Below are 15,599 nucleotides of genomic sequence, written 5' to 3' on the forward strand. Positions count from 1 at the left end.
CGGCATAAGTCATCCCTAGGACTGGAAGAAATTATTTTCAATATCAATTAATCGGATTATTGTTTTCTTGATAAATTAGTCGGACTCAAAACTGGCAAAGAGGTGACGCTGATTCAGAGTCCAATCTAATACTTCTATTTACCTAAATGCTGAATAAACATCTGAATGACAATAACAGCTGTAGCCTTCTAAATTTAGCACACCTTATTTTTTCACAAGCTACTTGATCCAAATACTGAAGGTCCTGACTACAAAACTATAAAGCTGATCAGCTTAAATCATTGATATGATACAAATGAAAGTTTAACTGGGAGAATGTGACTCCTGAAACTGACACGAAGTAATCCGCTACAGAGAAGTCTTCCTCTGATGGATCTGTTGGGACCAAAGAAACAGTCCACTTGCAGTGGTATAGTGGTGTTATAGAGTGATGATTTTACCTCAGAGTAAAGAAATCGAGCTACAGAAAGCACACAAATCAACAACAGCCGAGTTTAATTTTCCCATCAAATTACTCAAAGAATTAACATTAACTACCACCGGTTATGTTTGTCATTTTAGCTGGTGAAACTTACACTTATTGCAGACTAAAAACAAGAAGAATATGATCTACAATTATATTTGCAGATAAAAGATGAAATAACAGAGTTGGTACCATCAGAGTTTAGTAAATATGTGAATGTTGCGAACCCAGGTGCCAGAACAAAGTCAATCAGTGTTATGACCAAACAATTTTGCTCGTTCACACTCTAGCAGCACATTACAACACTGAGATGACAAAAATGCAGTAAAATTTAATAAAGAAAGGATAGGATTTTGATCGGTGACCCATTAAAATATGCTGGTACCAGCCCTGATACTGATTCTCTGAATGGGATCAGGATGCACCTAATTAATTTTGCCTACTGGCAAAAGTCAAGCAAGAATCAACTTTTTTGACAGGTGACCCTGCCTTTGGGATGTGCCAAGACAGTGGTCTCATAAAACGGGGCTGTGTATTTAATGCATTGTTACTGTTGGCCTGAATGTGGCCTAACTGGCTGCACACTGGTCTTATTGCTGTGAATCTTAATGTAGAGTATGATTACTGAAAATCCAGATGAATAGGGGACTGCACAACCTCAAGTAGTGCTCGATGTAAACAACCAGCCACTATTGTGTCAGAGCTGTGCTTTCTCCCCACATTTTTTCTTTTCACAAAAAAATGTCACACAGACACATCTATTACCTGAAATGGTGGTTTTATCTTGGAGAACTCTTCAGAGAGATGACCACAAATAAATAAATAAAGTGAAATGAGTGATATGATTTCATTTCACTGACTTGCTTTGTCCAGATCAAGATAGAAAGACACTGGTAAGTTTCAGTTTGCTATGTCTGTGTCACAAAATGCTTTGAGCAGCATTACCTGAGACATCTACCTTGGGGATGACCATCCCCTTTTCTTTCTCATAAACAATTTTAGCACAACAGGTTGTTTCAGAAGATAATGTGGCAAAATACCAAATATCGCATTTCACACAATTAGATTTTTGTTTGTTTGTTGTCAGGGAAGAGGAGGCTAAAAGTTTCTGTTTCCATTTGTTGCCCCGCCTCCAACATGACAACTGACAACCACTCTAAATTTTAATGACTAATCTCTTTTCCCTGTGCACATTGCAGAGACTACAGCCTCCACCACACAAAGATTAGGTTTCATTTAAGGGTAAAAGAAACTCAGCAGCTACACTCTGCATTATAAATACAACTTGAGTTTTTGATTTCATGAACACAGCTCTCTATAGCTTAATTGTACATCATTAAGACACCTCAACCAAAACCATTTATTTAATTCAAGTTAACTTAATGTGTTGTAATTGAAGTGGAGGATTTGGGCATGAATGATCACATGTGGCTTTAAAAATGTGAAGTATTTTCAAACTTCCATAAACACTCATCTAAAAAGACAGCATTTGTCTGATATTATTATCTATCACATTCTTTTCTTCTATTGTAAAGCAATATACCAGACTAAAAACTATTTTTTGCAAAACTGACATCCTGGATGTGAAACGCACTCACCAACAACAGCAGTAGGTTTCATTTCACAGCAAACAGTCCACTATTGCTCCCGTCATGTGACAGTAGCAACCATAGAAATCACATCTTATGCACCACCTTCCTGGATCAAGTTACATCTCAGTCCCGCCTGCCTCAGGAGCACATGGACCCTTGGCACTGCTTATCGAATAATCCCAGTTGCCTATATCATAGTAATGTTATGTAATCTTGTGGAACAGGTTTCTACAGAACTCAGGCTCCCAAAGGAGGTGAAAAATTCTCTCTTTAGCACTTTTCCTAATGTTTACTTGTGCCATGATTATTCCACAGTCACTAAATGTTGCCAGTCAGTTACTGATGGTTGTGACATTAAGTGCTCTTGCAGTTGAAGCTTGTCTCCTTTCTGAGCTGACTGCAATACGCTCTGTATGTATGACTAAGATCTATATGACGGATAGCAGAGACTGGGGAGGAAGGCCTGCTACTAAGGATAAAGTGAGTGCTAAATGCTCTTCTGACAGCACATCAGAGACACACCGAGTGTCAATAACCTTGTGGATTTGTGCTTCTTTGTCTAGGTTTTTCCATGTTCAGTGGTTCAGAATTGATAAATTGTTTGTTCTATAAAACATCAGTAAACAATGACAAAAGCCCGTCACAATTTCCTGGAGCCCAAGGTAACGTTACTGGTGTTTTGTTTTGTCCAAACAACAAACACTGATATTCAGTTTGCAATAATCTTAAGACAAGAAAGATCACATTTGAGAAGAAAGAGAAGAACAGAGAATAAGAAAAATGACTGAATGAAGATTCAATAAATTATCTAAAAAGATGCAGATTAATTTTCTGTCAACTGACCTATCAATTAATTAGCCAGTTGCTGTAGTTCAACATCAATTCCTATGGCGTGGGAACTGGTTTCTAATTGAGCATAGCTGTCATACCGCTGCTACTGCAATTCTTTTTTTCCAACTCTATGATGCATATCATCATGTTTTTGCAGTATAAAATAATGCTTCACAATGAGCCACAGTGGGATCCTCAATATCCCTACAGAGAGAATCAGAGAAAATGTGAGACGGCAATGGTAAAAAGAGACGAAAAAATAAGGGAAAGCTGTGTGAAAAAGGAAAAAATGAAAAGGTAGAGGGCCAGACACATGCATAAGGTAGGTGCAACAGAAAAATGGCGAGAGAAAGAGAGGACTGGGTGTGGTGCTAAAATGCCTTCATGTGAACAGGAGCCATCTGTTAAGTTGGGTAGGATGAAGGAAAAAGAGGTTATTGTCGCATCACACTGAGCACTACTTACTGCCTGTTCAGATATTTTGACACTATGGTAAAAAGGTGTCAAAGCGCTTGTAGCTTAGCTTTAGAATTTAAAAGGTTACTTAAAAACAGGCAATAAGACATAACAAATGTGTCAAAAAACACCTGCAAGAACAACAGATTACTGATGGATGACCATGTTGCAATGAACAATATTCCAGTGTCCAGTGATGACTATTGTTGTGGCCACACTGTCCCAGAGAGTCACAAGAGCATGCCTCTATATTTGCACAGGCTTGAAATTTTGGGCCTGGATATCTTTTGCAACAAAAGACGGTAGTGTGTGTTACATGACACTGCTCTGTCTAGGCTGACAGGGTTGCCAGAAGGCAAACAAGTCACATCCCACACCGCTTTTCAAAATGAGGACAACCACAAACAGAGGCGGAGGTGTCAATGTCTCACAGATGGCGGATTCATTAATGTTTCATCAATGAACTGATCCAGGGTGCTAAGTGTTGGCCAGTGGGACAGAACGGCTCCAGTTACACAGAAGCCCAAACACTGGTCATGCCTGAGTGGTGCAGCAGAGTACTGTAGTCAAAACAGGAACAGCTGAGAAAAATACACCAATACTAGTGCCAGGATAAACATATTGTTAGCTAGGGGTCTTGAGTCTCACACCAGTAGAGGGTCAGCATCTGACAAGTTGTCAATCATACCACACTCCCTCCAGGATTTCATGGGCCTTTTTGGTATTTTTGCAGCCTAAAATGCCTGATTTCACAGCAGCTTTTCTTAAAAAAAAAAAAAAAAAACTGCAATGCATGTTGCGATACTTGCAAGCACTTTTGCAATGAAATTGTGGAACCAAGAGAAAATCGCAAAAGAAAGTTGCAAAATTTTTTTTTTTTTTGCATAATTCATTAATAATCACAGGTAACTTGTTCCAGAGAGAACAAAACCGCACTCTGTTCTGAGTGTTCTAACTCACCTCACCAGAGATGCTCAGGATTAAAAAATGTGTGTAAATGAAGAAGTGCACATGAGGGGTATTCCACAAAGAACTAAATTCTTTTTAGATTGCAAACTCAAAAACAGCACAAAATTATAGAATAAAAATGCACAGAGCATTGATTAATGTCAGTTACAACAACAAATGTGTTGTTTTCATTAAATTAAATATGCAGTACTCTGCAAAAGTTTGAAGAAATGCTGTAAAGTAAGAATGCTTTCAAAAATATAAAATGTTACTGTTTATTTTTAGCAATTTACAAAATGCAAAGTGAGCAAACAGAAAAAAATCTAAATCAAATCAATATTTGGTGTGACCACCCTTTGACTTAGCTTTCTGAAAGTAAGTTTGTAGCAAAATCAACTGATCTGGTGCCTGCATGAACTAGAGCAATCGCTTTTGATTCAAAATTTGAAGTACAGTTTGAATGTTGTAAAAACAAAATGAATATACAATGTGTGACAGTCATTCCAAATGTATTCCATTTGTCTATTATATTTCTTAACCTGAAATAGATTCAATTTAAAAACAGGTCAGCTCCAGTACCACCATGGGGGAAAAATACAGCATCAGGTATTGGCAAGCAGTGTTGGGCAACTTACTCAAGAAGTGTAAGTTACTTTTTTAAGGAGTAATAAGTAAAAAGTAATAATATTACTTTACTCGTTACTTGGAATCAAAAGTAATTTGTTGCACATATTACATTTGGACCTTGTTGGCAGCCCTGTTGATGTTGGCTGTGGCGGAAACCCAGTCCACCTCTCTGAATGTGGCCTTCAAATTAGATTCTATCACTACATATTCTCTCTGGAGGAGCCAAACAAACTCAGAATAATGACAAAACTTCGACCTGTGAAAAATATGCCTCTCTCCCTCATCCTCCGCCCTTCATTGAGTGTTTTGCACTTGCAACTGATGTGACCTGTCCTGACCTTCTGCACATACACAACATAGGATAGCCTACCTGGATCAAAAAGTAATTCATTAACTCTAGTAAATGTAATATAAATACTGTTTTGGAAATTCTAATCCCTTATATGACTTGTTACTGGACGTATTACTGAGTAATTTATTGCTGCCCAACACTGTTAGCAAGTATGCAAGTCTGTGCAGTGATGCGATACTGTGTTATGTATTAGCTAGGAGGTCCTGTGCACCAAAGTTAATAATGGTGAGTGGATGAGAGAAATGCCAATTTAACCACAGCATCAGATCTTGTTGCAAAGTCTGCCTTATCATAGCCAACTCATGCGCTGTCATTTCAACATTTTTTCCTGATTTGGTTTGCTTTTGTGGAGATCTGCTGTAAAACCTAGAGCAGACTTTTAGAGTTAGCTTTCTTTTGTGATTGTGAACACTAGATCAGACTGAATTGTTGTGGGGTTGTGGGGGAAAACAAAACTGGCTCTTTACAAAAGCAACTGAACTCAGATATTGGTATCGGAAGGGAAAAAAACATGTCTATTTAGTAAGCTACTGGAGAGGTTTGTAGCGTACCTTACAACTTTCAACAAAGTTTGCACTGCTGTAGCTTGACTACTAATAAAATAGTTTGAGGCTTTGCTAAATACAGTTTCAAATTAACTTACCAACACTGAAGCAGTGAAGTATGTTTAAGCATTTAGTATGACTGTGCTGTTTTGCTGTTAGTATGTAAGTGAAAAGAAAAGTTATGACTCAGCACAAACAGTTCTGAGCCCTGAGGACATTGGTCAGCTTTCACATTTGTTTTTACATCTCTTCAACATAAGATCAATACAAATGGGAAGAATAACCTAAAATAAGCCATATAAATTATTGCACTTTGTCCTATTCACTTTCAAATTAACTTTTTGTTAATTTTTTTTATTTCAAGTTTCTTCACCTCTGGTGTGGTAACAAGCTGATAGCACTTTGATACTAAAACAATAACACTAATACTGTTGCCATAAAAAACACTTTTTCAAAGTATGACAAAAAATAAATGTAGACATAGGCCACAACAAAAGGAACTTGTCAGAGCACCGTCGTTCTGTACACGTGCTGAGAAGGTCACAGTCTGAGAGCACACTCTGAAAAAAGTGTTGTGCGACGCTTGCTGACTGCATCAGTCTGGAGCATGGGAAGGGCTTCCATTGGACAGGAAGAGAGAGAGAGAAAAAAAAAGAAAAACACATTCCTCACTACACATGGGAAGGCTGAGTTATGGAGAGCTGCCCACACGTGCTGTTCAAAGGGGGGCTGTTTCACCTACAGTCCAAATGACCAGCATGCAGTCTGGCTTACATGCTTTGGCTGAGGGCCAGCCAGCGAGCAGAGAAAGAGAGGGGAGAGTGTGACATAGATGTCACAGCCAGTAGAGGCTGGATGAACCACGGTTCTAATAATGGAGCTCCAGTCACAGAGGTGCTATCTGTGTGTTAGTGCTGGGAGTCATAAATCTCCAAAAGACAGTGGCAATAAATGGCAATAAAACCATGGGCCAGGGCTACTCATCAGTGAGCGATTAGCCACACATTTCATTAGCCTGCAAGTGATGTTCTGCTTCACCACTCGAAACTAGCTGCCAACACTAAGCTCCACTAAAATGAATCAAGTACAGGAGGCTCTGTCACCACTACCATTTTGGGTCACAGGAGCAAATTGCTTTGCATGAATAAGACATGCAACACATGTGAGAATGTGAGATTCAAATGAAGATGTAAGAACAGGGCAGAAGCTCATGCCTTAGCATTCACAGCAAGACAGCAAATCAAGTGATGCAGGAGACTGAGAGAGAAACGGACTATTCCCAAGGAAAATTCAGCACATTTTGTGTGGGTGCCCAGTCAGTGTTCATGGTACATGTAGTGAATTGAAGCAACAAAATCCTGAGTACATGCTATGTTCACGTAGCTCTGCAGGGGCACAGTAGTACAGGACTGGGCTGTGGTAACAAGGCACACTGACTATGTTTAGTCAGCAAAGCTATGTGTAAAGAACTATAGTTGACGATTTACAAAAATAAAAAATTATGTTGATGCTCACAAATATGACAGATTTTGGGATGGAGGTATATATAACAACCTATACACACAACTAAGTCCAAAATGTTTTGTGAGTTAACTAACTGAACTAACAACTTAATTCAACTGAAGAATAGGCTACTGTTCAAAACAAAAGAACCTGAACTGACCCATCTCAGATAACTGTTAATTTCACACATAAATTAAATTAAAATGCCAATTTCAGTGGGGTAATTTAGAATGCCACTGGCCAGTTACAATAGAAAAACAACAGACCCATCTAGTAAATCCACCTATCCCTCTGAATTCATTCTTTCACAATGCCTCCCTCTGTTATAAAATGACTGGAACTTTGGAACATTGCATCTTGCCTACACAATGAAAACCCACAACACAACACCAGATCCGAACACAGTTCATCCAGCCAGAAATGGGCCACAGCTCTCCCAGGCTACACTGACTTCCTGTGCCCATATAAAGCATCTAAATAACTGCTCTACACCATCAGAAAATGAGGTGGAAACACTCCCTTAGAACTCCCAATCTGATTGGACAGACACTGAAGGGGCTCAGGTTTCTCTCTCAGAGGGTTGGCTTTGTTTTGTGGAAGTGAGGCCGTGTGGAGCATGTAAACACTGATTCTTTTCCATCATGAGGCGGGCTGCTTGCTTGGACCCTCTCTGTTCCAGAGAGACTGGAGGAGCGTAAAACACAAATAAGCACATGCCTCTGCCTCTTTAGCCAATCCCCATGGCCAAATATAGTGTACAGACTCACTGTCCCAAGGAAAAATGCATCTGAACTTACTCCCACCATCACCCTTTTGGCTACTTGCACATTTCAAATGCAAATATGATTCTCAGGTTTACTAGTCTTAAACGAATCTGCATAATAGTCCTGCCTCCAAATGTATGACAGTAAAAAGAGGGAAGCACAAGCCTAAATGTCAAAAAAACGCTCGGTCACAGCTTCTAAATCGGATGCAAGAATCTATTACAACACTGAGTGAAGTGTCATGAAATATATATAGAGTATATCTTACAACACTGCACTTGTGCTTCTCTCACACACTGAGGTGGCTAGACAGCATAAAGAAACCCAATGACCCCAATGCCCTGTCACAGGGATAGAATGAGTTCTGTGTGATGCACCGACGACGTTTTTTGTGCCATCCATCCTGATTGCCAATCATCTATAATTTTCTTTTTTTGTTTTGTTATGGCAGCTGGTATATGAGTATTGTAGGAGTTAAGTGAGAGTGGAGTTGTTAGTCTGTGAGTTTTCACAACACGTTCCTGCAAATATTTCCTAATAAAAGCCCTGTAAAGAATTATTATTGTCCACTGCAACACTAGAGGGTTTTTAATTTGAAATGGCTGCAGGAAGTGTTGAGTTTGTATTAACAGCTTAATGCTGTGGCTTTAACAGGGCAAACGGGAAAATCAGGGCTTCATACTTCTACTACTCAGAACTACCTGGCTAGTAACAACACTCACATAGCAAACAGATGTGATAAGTACATGTAACATGAAGGTTATCAGGGGAAGGGTAATATTAGAGTTCTACTTAAAATGTAAAATGATGGGATGATTGTGTATGAAGTTTCCAGCAACACAAACTAGTTAGCAACTTAGTGTGAAGACAGTGCTTGACTCCAACACCGCACACAGTTGTTGCTCTCAGCTGCATGCACGAGAGCATACAGCAGACAGTTGTAGTACTAGTTTGCACTTGGGGCTTTCTGCCAGCAATGATTTCATTAGCAAGTTTTTTTAAAGTATTGAGCATACAACTAATAGAATTAATAAACAAACAAATGGACAGCAATAGATGTTAAACTGACAAAACAACCCCAGGGTTTATTTTCATATAGAGCAAGGAAGCATCTGGAGATGCAGTGTCATGCCAGATGTGAACTCACATACTCATAGCTGTCCACTTGTGATGGGATAGCCAGGACACATGTTAATACCAGGTCTGAACAGCGCCTCCATCAATTTTTACAATCTGCGTTTACAAAGCATTAATTCCAAATCAGTGGCAAATTTTTATCAAATATCAGCAGGTAGCGACCTGCGTATGATCTGGGCATGCGTAGTGCCAGCTGGTAAAAGGTGTCTCTGTAAGCAGCATGAAAAGAATACCATGTGGCGACAGGGGAGTTTGCATATTCAACACATTGATGCTAATGAACATTATAATGCTCATTGCTACTAGGGATGCACCAATCGATCGGCCAGAGACTGGAACAGGCTGGTTTTCAGCGTGACCAGCCAGTCAGTGTCACATGTCCGATTCTGTGCCTGTTATTGTCACACACGAGTTCTGCATGATGGTCACATCATGCGTGCAGCAGACAAACTGACCATGATATCACACCCACCACAGCACTGATCACAGCTACACACACTCAGACACATGCTTGCATGACGTTGGTGTTAGCGACAGATTCAAAGAACAGGATAAAGAGAAGACAGACAGTCTACAATGAGACAGAGCAGCTGACTATGTCACAGAACAGCCGTAAACTTTGCAGCTCTTTAGGCTAATGTTAGCAAGCTAGCAGCAGACTGCTGTTCACAGAGGGACAGTTAAAATCTCACCTCCTGTTCTGGCTGAAGAATAAACAACCTGTACTGATGTGTCTCCTCAAACATTTTCTCATCCAGACTTGTTTAACTTCTGCGTCTGTTTGTCTCATGGCAAAGTTTTACTGCAGCAAACTGTTGCACTGCGTCAGTCTCCAGTTTGTTTACATCTGCTCCCACGCGAGATCACTTGAACTTGTGTTCCGCAAAACTCCATGATCTAGCGCAATCGCATTCCCCCATTCATAATCTTAATGTAAAATTATAATAAGGCCTGGCCGTAACCTGGAGGACTTTAGAGAAAATGTAAAATAGTAGTCAATGAATATTTGATAGCCAGTGTTTTATTATGAACATCCAATTTAATTTTTACAAGAAAAGTTGCAAAAATGTTTGTGAATGCTGTCAGTTATAGTTCTTAGAAAGACTAAATTTGGAATCGGCCAAAATCGGAATTGGCAGGTCAGACCCTTAAAAAAAAACAAAAACAGAATCAGCCAAGAAAATTGAACTCGGGTTTTTACTATTTACTTAATTACTACTACCCAGGATAGCAAGGCATACTGTAATAAATGACTAAAAGTAGACTTGGCTGATCACTGACATTATATATGCACTGTAACCAATTGTGGAACAGGATGTTTATCACTGTTCTATACATCCTACATCCAGACTGCATCTCCCAAGCAACAAAACATGTATTATGGGTGAAGATTTAACAGTGGAATTAACATAACCTAACAATGGCAGCTTTTATAACCACATGCATGCTGTCGGACTATACATGTGCATTTCAAAATACATTTCCTGTAATGCCAGAGTGTGTGCTGGCATTTTGAATTAGCAGTGTATGGTTAGACAGAGAGCCCTCAGTGGTGGTGAGTGTGATCAAGGCTCTGAGGTTCAGGTTCTGGTATTAGCAGAGCTAATCACTAAAGAATGTCCTTATGCAAACACAGAGCTTCCATATAACTATATGAGGATCAGCCAAAGACTGAGCTCCACACTCTGGTGTTCTGCTTGTCTACACATGTCTAACAGAAAGGGGTGGGGAAGGGGGAAATCTCTGCACCTAAAAGGTCTTTAAAACTAAGCCCCACCCACCAAAATGTTTCTCACCAGTTATAACATCTAAAAAAAACACTGGTGAGGAGAGAAGGCCACCATGACATAGCTTTAAGTTAATAATTGTCTTGTTCATTTAGAATACCTTTAAATAATAGTATTGTCCTATGATAAAGGACTAGCTCTGATATGAGGAGCAATTTAAGGACAGCTAAATGTACATGCTCTCAAATGAAGCAAAACTCACACTCAAATTTGGCACTTCACTAAATCATAGACTGAATTCAGATCACTGAGGTTGACATTAACTTCAGTTACGCAATTTGCCTTTCAATTGGTTTTACAATTAACCATCTCAGTTTTCAGGAGCAATACCTGTTAACATTATGCAGGGAATTGTACACTAAAGGCTTTGCATTAAAGCTATACTTCACCCAACACCTTTTGAGAAACACCCAGCCCCTGTCGGTTTTACAGGTGGCTGCAAACAGTTTGTAGTTTTGCCAGAGAACAGCAAGTATGATGAGCAATAAAAATGTCTTCAATAATGACTGTTAAAAAAGTACCAAAAAAATCATAAAAACTTCATGCAAGATGACTTGCATTTTCTTTGGTCATCTGTATGCTCTACATATTTAAAAGCTCATTTTGTCAAATAAGGTCTGAATTCACCTGTGAACACTCATTAATCCATATTTTGGCAAAAATGTGTTTATTTTGATAAGCATTTTGATTATGCCCCCCTCCCAATATGAAAACTTGTCAGTAGTGTAGTATTGCCAAATAAATTCTGGCTGACTACAGCTGATGTTCCTCATGAAAAAGCAAACTACAAGCATTTTATAGCAAATTTTAATACAAATCAGCTTATTAATGGTGAATGATTCAAAACAGTCAGTTGGCTTAAAAAAAAAAAATCGCCTGATCCCATCGTTCAGCATGCTTACTGCAAAGAACCTGCGCAGGATATCCTCTGTGGCCATGTGTGCATGGCAGCATTCACAACAACTACCAAGTACAACCAAGCATGGGCCACACTTGTGTGGACGTCGCCACTGCTCTCCAAAACTGCAGTGGGTGCTGTGGATAAACAGCGCCTGAGTTTCATCGTTGTACAGCATGTGGGTTGTTTTCTGTTTCTGTTTTCTGTTTGTGTCCTTGGCTTCACGAATACACTGGTTATCTGATTATTAGTGCATTTTCATAGGGGGCTTTAGCAGTATCAAATCAGTATATATTAGTCAGTAAATATTGTCTATAATAATGTTTAACTTCACAGACTGTCGAGGCATTTAATTCAGATTCTTAAGCAAAATGCTCTGTAAAATCCAAGGCATATTTTCGCTCAATTTAACTAGAAAAATTAACTCAACATTTGAAGAGCCAGTACGGTTTTTGTTGTAAAAGTGATTCCAATTTGATCTGCTTCTGTCAGACCTAATAAATCATCTATCTTTGCTCACCACACCCAAGTCTTTCTTACCCTCAGGTGTGCATAACCTATAGGTTATATGAACTTCAGAACTAAATTACAAAAGTGTGAGATTATTGGTTATCTTATCAGCACTAGCCAAGAGAAGCAGGTAATTATCAGATGAAAAAAAAAATCCATGTTGTGGATCCCTACTGTATTGAGTCATTTGAAACAATACAGCAATGACAGCTTTAATGTGTACAATGCACAGCTTCTTGCTAGTACATTATTAAAACAAAAGACTCACTGAACATCAGTTTGACAAATGTGGTTAACACATAAGCTGTGATTTCCTATGAAATACTGTCAGCCTAATACATGTGAGTTTAAGGGAGCTGGAGGAAAACCAATGAAGTTGCACCCATCTCATAAAAGTGTCACTCTTGTTGGGGGTAGCAACCTGTTACCTCATCCATGCCATCTCTTGGCTCACTCTGTTTAAACATTTCTTTGTCGACAGACCAGTTTACTCAGATATGCACCTTACCTAGCAGTAGTAGGCTAGACCAATGGTTTCAAACTAGGGACTAGCAGGGGTCCTTGAGTGGGTTGTCAGGGTTCCCTAGCCAGAACAGGAGGATTATTTTAACTTTCCATCACATTTTTTGAAAGTTAGAAAAGGAAAGAAACAAAGTTGGCGGTTTTGATTGATGACAATTTATATTGATCCTACTATGAACATCTACTGACAATGAAGACTTCAAAAAATTACTCAAAGAGGATTCCTTAAGACAAAATCAAAATAGGGGTCTGTGGTCTGATGTGCATCTATTACTGGGGTTCTTGACATGAAAAAGTTTGGAAACTCCTGGGCTACACTATACAAGTGTACTGTGTCCAAGTTCATTTATTTAACGTTCGGTGTCTAACCCCTTAATGGAAGTCATACTGTCAGCAAGCCAGGGTTAAAATGCCCCTCTACTCTCTGTTGGTACAGCATTATCTATTATGCATTATCTGAATCAGTGATTTTTTTTCCTCCTATTTGAATATTTGTTTTTAAAAAAAACTAAATCATTAACCTTTTGGATGTTTCAGGCATTTTGCAAGGTCCGTTGGAAAGTCACCTAGTATACATGTGCTGGAACAACTGATCCATGGTTTAATGCATAGTTTATTAAATTTCCCTACAGTGTTTTTTGTAATGTAAAAATATGATCACTAACCTGTTTCAGACAACGACTTTCTAGTCAGTTTTCTGCACCTTTGAAAGCAGAAACTCTAAAATCCATTTAATGACTGTCTGGATTAAAACAATCTATACCTTAAACTTGCTGTGTAAAATGTCATGCTTTAAAATGCACGTGGTCATTAGTGGGAAGACTCACTTTCACAGACAATTTTGGTGTTACATATACATATACCAAGTTATCCAACCATAGATTCAAGTGGGTGGGGATGAAAAGGTGGGTGGGGTGAGACTGGCAACCTCAGTCCTCTCCCTGCGTGATTTCAGCGTGAAAGTGTTTAAAGGCGTCGAAATAACAGTTAATTAACTCCTAGTTTACAGGCTTGCTCTGTGGGAAGCAAGTGTCTCCGCCACCAGAAGCTTCTTTTCAAAAATAAGACATCTAATCAACTTTATTAAACTCCGTCTTACCCTACAATTCCTTCTGAGTAGTTCCTGACTTTCCATGGCGTGCCCGTGTAACCATCAAAGCCTCCTGTGTTGGGGCCGCTGCCACTGTTCAAGAGGCTGGAATTGAATCCGAACGTGCTAGCTTTGTTGTCTCTTTTCCTTTTGTTGGGGTGTCCGTCCGTCAGCCCCCTCCACAGCACAGCGACCCCGCTGCCCTGCTGCTGCTGCCCCCCACCACCGACACCGCCCCTGCCAGCGGCTCGGTTGTTGTGGTTGCTATTGGTTTCCAGTGGTATAAAGTCCCGCTGTTCCGGCGTTTCTCCGTTCCCCATTGAGGTCGACATGCCCTGAGTCCTAGCTTCACCGCTACCGGTGTTTGAGTCAAGCGCCCCGTTTCTGCTGTTGAGGACGGCTCCCGACGCTCCGTTGATGGTCGCTTTCAGGCTCGACGTGCTCTGAGATCCAGCGGTGTAGCTGTTATTTACATGCAGGTACCCAAGCCCTTGTGTCGTCTCCCAAATCTGCATCCACAGGTTGTTAGCGGGTCCACGTTGTTCTGGTTGAAACCAGGCGATTCTCGGATCCATCAAACGACACTGTAGGCACACCGCCCCCCCACCCCACCACCGAGCAATGCTCAGCTCGTGTGCAGCTAGCCAGGTCGCTAGCTAATGTTAGCTAGCCTGCTGTAGCCTCGTTATAGCTGCTGCTAGCTCAGGTTCTCCGCTGCCCGTTACTTCTAGAATCTGGTAAAAACACGTTCCTCAGTAGCGACGATACACACAGCTGTCAACCGAAAATATCCACAGGAAATGCGACAATAGTGCGAGTCAAGTGTTAAAAACGGTAGCTCAAGCCGAAGTTGAGGTTGCAGACTGGGGAAAACGTGCAGCTGCTGCTTGTCGAAGTGCCTCTCTGACCCTTTCCTCCTGATCGTGGGTCCCTCAATGGCGGAGTGTACGCTGCTACTGCGCACGCGTGGAGCGAGTGAAAAGGGGCGGGGAAATTGTTGTTACGCAACAGACAACTGCTTTTTTTGTTACATAACGAGATATGATTTATTTTTTTCCCATCACAGCGAAATGGACAAGGTGTTAAAAGTACAAACATCGTAAACCCGAATTATTGTTTTGCCAAATGCAAACAGATGTTTTTTACTGAGCGGCTAAACAAATTAAAGTTTACAAACCACTGTATCCGAGGATTTTAACCACCTTTACTGTGAATATGAAACAAAACTCCCATAATGTAAATATACAGTAAATGTTATATATATTTTATGTATTATATTTTGTTCCTTTTATTTATATTGATGTTTTTTGTTCTTATTGTCTTATTTCTATGTTTTTGTGTCCTTGGCTTTGTGTTTTATCTTTACCTCAACTTCAGCTTATCTTTGTCTTGTTTTGTTTGCCCTCACTGTTTGGCTTTCTTATATTGCCTCTTTAGTATCCTGTTGTTGTTCTGTCAAAGCGCTTTGTAAACTCGTATATAATAATAAGTTGTATTATTTATATATGTTATTCTAATAGGGCTGTAGCTAAGAAATATCTTCATTATCAGTTAATTTGTCACTACTATTATTT

At 39.7% G+C, this 15,599-nt stretch overlaps 1 protein-coding gene across 1 annotated transcript in view; it reads right to left on the reverse strand.

Moving 5' to 3' along the window:
• tent4b (terminal nucleotidyltransferase 4B) overlaps positions 1-14,973 on the reverse strand; it is a 29,925-nt gene extending 14,952 nt beyond the window's left edge. The window contains exon 1 of the mRNA XM_084720899.1: positions 14,035-14,973. Coding sequence (XP_084577025.1) covers positions 14,035-14,600 — 566 coding nt within the window. The 5' untranslated portion in view covers positions 14,601-14,973. The remainder of the gene's footprint in view (positions 1-14,034) is intronic.
• Between the last annotated feature and the right edge of the window lie 626 nt (positions 14,974-15,599).

Source organism: Lutjanus erythropterus, chromosome 1 (assembly GCF_056507025.1).
Source record: "Lutjanus erythropterus isolate fLutEry1 chromosome 1, fLutEry1.hap2, whole genome shotgun sequence".
Classification (NCBI taxonomy): domain Eukaryota; kingdom Metazoa; phylum Chordata; class Actinopteri; order Lutjaniformes; family Lutjanidae; genus Lutjanus; species Lutjanus erythropterus.